Here is a 5,800-nt window from a genome sequence, read left to right on the forward strand (position 1 = left end):
AATCACGTAATTTTCCTCACATTTCTTCTCCCCACCTTGGGAGTCTTGCTCTCTTTCCTTGGTGTCTACCCACCTCCCCTCACCCCCTCTCCCCTGTTAACATACCACTCATTTGTCAGCACCCAACTCTCCTCTTTCCTCTGTTCCCCCCACCTCCTGTCCTGCTCTTCCCCAGCTGGCACCCCACCTCTCTGCCTGACTGACGGCCTGTACCTCTTTCATCCTGCGTTTCTCTCTCCCCACACCCACCCACCCATCTCTGCAGTTTTCTCTTTCCCTTCTCTCTGTCAGTTGCAGTATTTGTTGAGAAACCATAATCTTTGTGTGTAATAGAGAGAGAGAGAGAAAGGAAAAAGAGGATGTGGAGCTTAAAATCCAAAGTCCAGCATACTCATCTAGCCATCCTCTTTATTCCTTCCCAGGCCCATCTGTCTCTGTCTGTCATTCTGAGTGTCTCTGTCTCTCTGCCTTTCTCTCTCTTCCTGTTTTTCCCTCTCTCCCTGTCTCTGTCTCTCTCTGCCTGTCTCTAGTTTTACTGCCTTTTCTCTCTTTGCCTTCCTGTTTCTATATCTGTCTTCCTCTGTCAGTGTCTGTCTGTCTCTGTCTGCTCCCCCATCACCCTTCCCCTCTCAATTCTCTCTCCCTCCCCACCGTGTGTGTGTGGAGGGGTGGTCTGTGTGCCCATGTCCGTCTGTGTTCCTCTCATCATCTGCCCTGAATTTACCCATAACTTTTGGGGGGGGTTGGGGGTGCAGGGAGGTAATTAGGTTTATTTATTTTTATCTATTTTTTAATAGAGGTACTGGGGATTGAACCCAGGACCTCATGCATGCTAAGCATGCTCTCTACCACTGAGCTATACTCTCCCCTCTACCCATGACTTTTTTCTTTTACTGCCGACAGATACTTTCCCCTCTCCTCCAAATCCTTAAGGTCTGTCTTCTATTTTCCAAGTTTCAACAGCTCACTGTTTCTCATTTTCTGGAGCAGGGTCTGCAGGTTTCCACCAAACAAAAGATCTCTCCCTGGGATCTTTTTGAGGGCTTGAAGCCATCAGCACCACTGTCTTGGGGCTGGTTTGGAACAGTGCGGGTGGACCGGCGCGTGGCCCGCGGAGAGGAGCAACAGCGGCTGCTGCTCTACCACACGCACCTGAGGCCGCGGCCCCGTGCCTATTACCTGGAGCCGCTGCCGCTGCCGCCGGAAGATGAAGAGCCCCCTGCCCCTGCCCTGCTGGAGCCTGAGAAAAAGGCTCCAGAACCCCCCAAAACCGACAAACCTGGGGCTGCCCCACCCAACACTGAGGAACGCAAGAAGAAGTCCACCAAGGGCAAGAAACGCAGCCAGCCTGCCGCCAAGACAGAGGTCAGTGCCCCCGCCCCGTCACCCCTCTTCCCCAGGCCCTCTCTCTTCCTGATTCTGTCCAGTGTCTACTTTGTGGGAGGGATGGGGGCCCTGGGGATGTACCTTTAAGATGAAAAGAATGAACCATGTCGATCCAGCTCCTGTCCCCACCCCCCGCACCCCACCTCACCCCACCTCACCCCAGCCCTCTCACTTCCATCCTCTGCTGTTGACCCAGGACTATGGAATGGGCCCGGGCCGCAGTGGCCCCTATGGAGTGACAGTGCCTCCAGACCTCCTGCACCACGCCAACCCTGGCTCCATATCCCACCTTAGCTACAGGCAGGGCTCCATAGGCCTGTATACCCAGAACCAGCCACTACCGGCAGGTGAGTGCCAGCCACGGGGCATGAGGGACTGACCTGAACATCCCTCCTGCCTGAGGAATGATACCAGTGCTCCCAGGAACTCAGGATGCCTGGGGAACTGAGCAGGAGATGAGGCATGAGGAACCTAGAGAGGTCCACCTGCTCCCCTTCCCAGGCGGCCCTCGCGTGGACCCATACCGCCCTGTGCGGTTACCTATGCAGAAGATGCCAACCCGACCACCTTACCCTGGAGTGCTGCCCACGACCATGACTGGCGTCATGGGGCTGGAACCCTCCTCCTACAAGACCTCCGTGTACCGGCAGCAGCAGCCTGCAGTGCCCCAAGGACAGCGCCTTCGCCAACAGCTCCAGGCAAAGATAGTGAGAGGGGCAGTAAGGAGGGCCGTCAGGGAGAGGGGCTTTTGAGGACTGAGGGGACACTCGGGACCTTCACAAGGACACGGAGAGTGGGAGATTCAAGCAACAAGGTGGCAGAAAGCATTTCCTGAGTTTGAGTCGGTCTCCTTTTTCCCTTTAGCAGAGTCAGGGGATATTGGGACAGTCGTCTGTCCATCAGATGACTCCCAGCTCTTCCTACGGTTTGCAGACCTCCCAGGTAAGGGCACGAGGTGGTGGGACTCAGGGAGCTCGAGGCAGGTGGCTCTTCGCATTCTTGGCCCTGACACCCTCTCTCCTCCCTCCCCCCAGGGCTATACTCCTTATGTTTCTCATGTGGGATTACAGCAACACGCAGGCCCCGCAGGTACCATGGTGCCCCCCAGCTACTCCAGCCAGCCTTATCAGAGCACCCACCCTTCTACCAATCCTACTCTTGTAGATCCTACTCGCCACCTGCAACAGCGGCCCAGTGGCTATGTGCACCAGCAGGCCCCAACCTACGGACACGGGCTGACCTCCACTCAAAGGTACCCAAGGGAGCCGGAGGCTGTGAAGACACACTGAGGCGTTTGATCTGGGCCAACCTGTGCCTGGAGGTGATGGGACGGGTCAGAACTTTTGGAGGCGCCAAGAACACTTATCCGGCCACACAGCCTGTCGCCACAAAATGCCAGAGCCGGAAGGGACCCTGGCGACTAATAGTCTCACACCTGCTTCCCCAGCATTTCTTCTCGGACCAGAGAGGGGAAATGTTTTACGGGACTCTGAGAAGGCAAGACCTGGGGTTCACAGATGCGCTGTGGGATAAGGAGTCATCAAAATGCTGTTCGAGCCATTTAGCAATAGAATGGACTAGCGAACACATTCTCCCACCAGGCTGAGTGTTAGTCAAGCTTTAGTGAAGACATTGTACCCTTGACTTGAGGCTCTGCTGCTTAGGGTTTAGAACACTGTGGGGTGGACCAGAAGGAAAGTCCCTGACTTAGAAGTGTTGATGAACTGTCCACTGTGTGGCCAGCACTATGCTAGGACCAGGTGGGATGAGAAAAAGTATTTTTAAAAAATACAGAGTTCCTCACCACAAAGAGCTTTCACTATAGCTGGAGAGATGAGACACAGAACACTGAAGGAACACTGTGCTGACAGATGCAATCAGCTGTGTAGTTGTGTGCTGTGAAGGAAAATGGGAATTCAGGAAAAGTGTGGGATGAGATCACTGTGAGCCTGACTCATCAGAGAAAGTTTCGTGAAGGAGGTCAGACTTGAGTTGGCCTTTGAAGGCTAGCTGTGATTTGGATTTGTGGAGAGGAGGGGAAGGAGAGGGTTCCCTGGTAGAGGATGTAGCAAGAACAAAGGCATGGGGACCTGAAGAAATGGGTGACTGGGAGGCCAGGAAGGAAAAGAGCTTGGATGGAGTGTAAGATTGGTGCCAGGGAAGTCATAGGGGATAGGCTGGGAGTGGGCAGGGGAGAGAGAGCCTTGAGTGCTCTGTGTAGAATTGAGACACAATCTCAGAAAGGGCTCTCCTGATCAGGAAAGTGATAGGATGTGTTGGGAGCCTTGAGAGATTAACATGGAATGCGTGGGGAGGATGTATAGGGAAGGTGAGAGGAGACTTGAGACCAGTAGCCTGTTACAGTGATTTCAGATCAGGGTCAGGAACGTGTCCGGAGCAGAAGAACTCAGCAGTTTTTAAGACCCTGAAATGCTATTGGGGCCCAATGACGACAATAACCGAAACAATTTCAGTGAGTGTTCATAGAATGCCTAGCCTGGGGGGCGGGGGAGTATAGCTTAGTGGTAGAACACGTGCTTGGTGTGCACAAGTTCCTGGGTTCAATCCCCAGGGCCTCCACTGGGGGGAAAAAGTCAAATAAAATAAAACAATAAAGGGTGAACTTAAAAAAAAAAGGCCTAGCCCACACTCAGACCGTTTTTCATTTTCATAAGAGAAAAACAGCGACAGCAGAATTCAGAAGTTCCTGACCACAAAGGTTAGGAGACATTCAAATAGGGTGTTGCCTCTGCCCCTCACTCCCCAACTGAGAAATCTGTCAGAACGCAAAAGGGCCCTTCCGCTTGGTGACAAGAGGAGTGAATGAAATGGCTCGTTGACATTTCTTTCAGGTCAGGGACCTGGGGCTCATCCACCTCCTCTGTCCCCAGCCCACGCCTTGGTCTCTGGACCTCCTTGTCTTGTAGGTTTTCACACCAGACCCTGCAGCAAACGCCCATGATAGGCACCATGGCCCAGCTGGGCGCGCAGGGCGTCCAGGCCGGCGTCCGGTCGGCTTCCATTCTGCCTGAGCAGCAGCAGCAGCAGCAGCAGCAGCAACAGCAGCAGCAGCAGCAGCAGCAGCAGCAGCAGCAGCAACAGCAGCAGCAGCAGCAGCAGCAGCAGCAGCAGCAGCAACAGTACCACATCCGGCAGCAGCAGCAGCAGCAGATCCTGCGGGTGAGGCTCTGGGATTTCATCTGGGACCTGGGACCCCGAGGAGGAGGAGAAGGAGGAGAGGCACAGGCTCAAGGGTGCTTCTCAGGGCGCAATGAGGCAGCAGCTGGCATGCAGTGGGAGCTTAAAAACCAGTTTCCTCCCCTCCCCCCTTTTCCCAGGGGTCCTGGTGGGAGAGAGTTGGGGGATCGTCTGCTGGGTACTCCAGATTTGATTTTCCCTGCAGCTCTCTAAGCAGGGAGGGCAGGGGACCCAGAGTCCCCTCCATCTGCTTCACTCCTTTCCCCATCCCTCCGCCACTGAGGCTCAGCCCCATGGTCTCCTTAGACCTGCATCTCTCTTCTGTCTTCACAGCAGCAGCAGCAGCAGCAACAGCAGCAGCAGCAGCAGCAGCAGCAACAGCAGCAGCAGCAGCAGCAGCAGCAGCAGCAGCAGCAACAACAACAAGCACACCAGCAGCAGCAGCAGGCGGCTCCGCCCCAGCCCCAGCCCCAGTCCCAGCCCCAGGTAGCTGCCGGCCAGCCCCAGGCTCAGGGACAGCGGCCCAGGGTGGGCAGGAGGCCAGTGAACCAGATGGGGGAAAGGTGGGAGGCAAGGCAGGGCCCTCGACATGAGGATGGAGAAGGACACTCAAGGTTCGAGTTCCATCTTCCACTTCCCATTTTCAACTCAGTTCCAGCGCCAGGGGCTTCAGCAGACGCAGCAACAACAACAGACAGCGGCTTTGGTCCGGCAACTCCAACAACAGCTCTCCAGTAAGCCCGCCTTCCTCCCCTAGGAGAGCCCCGTGGTGGGGGCAGTGGGGGAGGCCAAAGTAGCTGAGGTGGCTTGCTTCCAGCCCAGGTTGTGCGGGAAGTGTTGCACTCTATCCCCTCGCTCGGTACCTGAATGGCTCTCCTCATGCATGCCCACAGCCCCTGCTTGGCCTCGCACCCCTGACAATCTCTGGTTTTTCACAGATACCCAGCCACAGCCCAGTACCAACATATTTGGACGCTACTGAGCCACCCGGAGGAACTGCTTGTGCACTGGATGTGGCCCCACCCTTTCTTCTTAATCCCCAGCCCCCTTCCTGGGCTAGCACCAGTAGTGGTTGGGGCTCTTCCCTCAGGCTCCATTTTTAATGAGTTTTTAGTATTTTTGTTAATGTGAGGCATTGAGCTGTTGGGTTTTGTATATTATTTATATAGAGACCCCAGAGCTGTTGCACCCAATACACAGAGCTTCTTTGCAAAGG

At 55.1% G+C, this 5,800-nt stretch overlaps 1 protein-coding gene across 6 annotated transcripts; it reads left to right on the forward strand.

Moving 5' to 3' along the window:
- The first annotated feature begins 6 nt into the window (after positions 1 to 6).
- On the forward strand, positions 7 to 5,800 carry MED12 (mediator complex subunit 12). 6 transcript variants are annotated; one of them, XM_032474976.1, is made up of 9 exons: positions 7 to 1,365; positions 1,583 to 1,733; positions 1,888 to 2,093; positions 2,251 to 2,328; positions 2,421 to 2,638; positions 4,314 to 4,566; positions 4,930 to 5,070; positions 5,237 to 5,318; positions 5,523 to 5,800. In XM_032474976.1, exons 1-9 carry the CDS (start codon positions 877 to 879, stop codon positions 5,564 to 5,566), a joined length of 1,662 nt encoding a protein of 553 aa, XP_032330867.1. In that variant the 5' UTR covers positions 7 to 876; the 3' UTR covers positions 5,567 to 5,800. The 6 variants fall into 6 exon arrangements, with proteins under 6 accessions (XP_032330867.1, XP_032330865.1, XP_032330866.1 ...); XM_032474974.1 differs by lacking the exons at positions 4,930 to 5,070; positions 5,237 to 5,318; positions 5,523 to 5,800 and having other exon boundaries at positions 2,421 to 2,475; positions 2,551 to 2,638; positions 4,314 to 4,812; XM_032474975.1 differs by lacking the exons at positions 4,930 to 5,070; positions 5,237 to 5,318; positions 5,523 to 5,800 and having other exon boundaries at positions 2,254 to 2,328; positions 2,421 to 2,475; positions 2,551 to 2,638; positions 4,314 to 4,812.

This window comes from Camelus ferus, chromosome X, assembly GCF_009834535.1.
Source record: "Camelus ferus isolate YT-003-E chromosome X, BCGSAC_Cfer_1.0, whole genome shotgun sequence".
In the NCBI taxonomy this organism is placed as follows: Eukaryota; Metazoa; Chordata; class Mammalia; order Artiodactyla; family Camelidae; genus Camelus; species Camelus ferus.

Bases quoted from the DNA above. Each gene is read 5' to 3' on its own strand.
- MED12 (XM_032474976.1), top strand. From the start codon at position 877: ATGACTTTTTTCTTTTACTGCCGACAGATACTTTCCCCTCTCCTCCAA. The intron at 1,734-1,887 runs GTGAGTGCCAGC...TCCCCTTCCCAG, and splicing joins GAACCAGCCACTACCGGCAG to GCGGCCCTCGCGTGGACCCA. The intron at 2,639-4,313 runs GTACCCAAGGGA...CTTGTCTTGTAG, and splicing joins GGGCTGACCTCCACTCAAAG to GTTTTCACACCAGACCCTGC.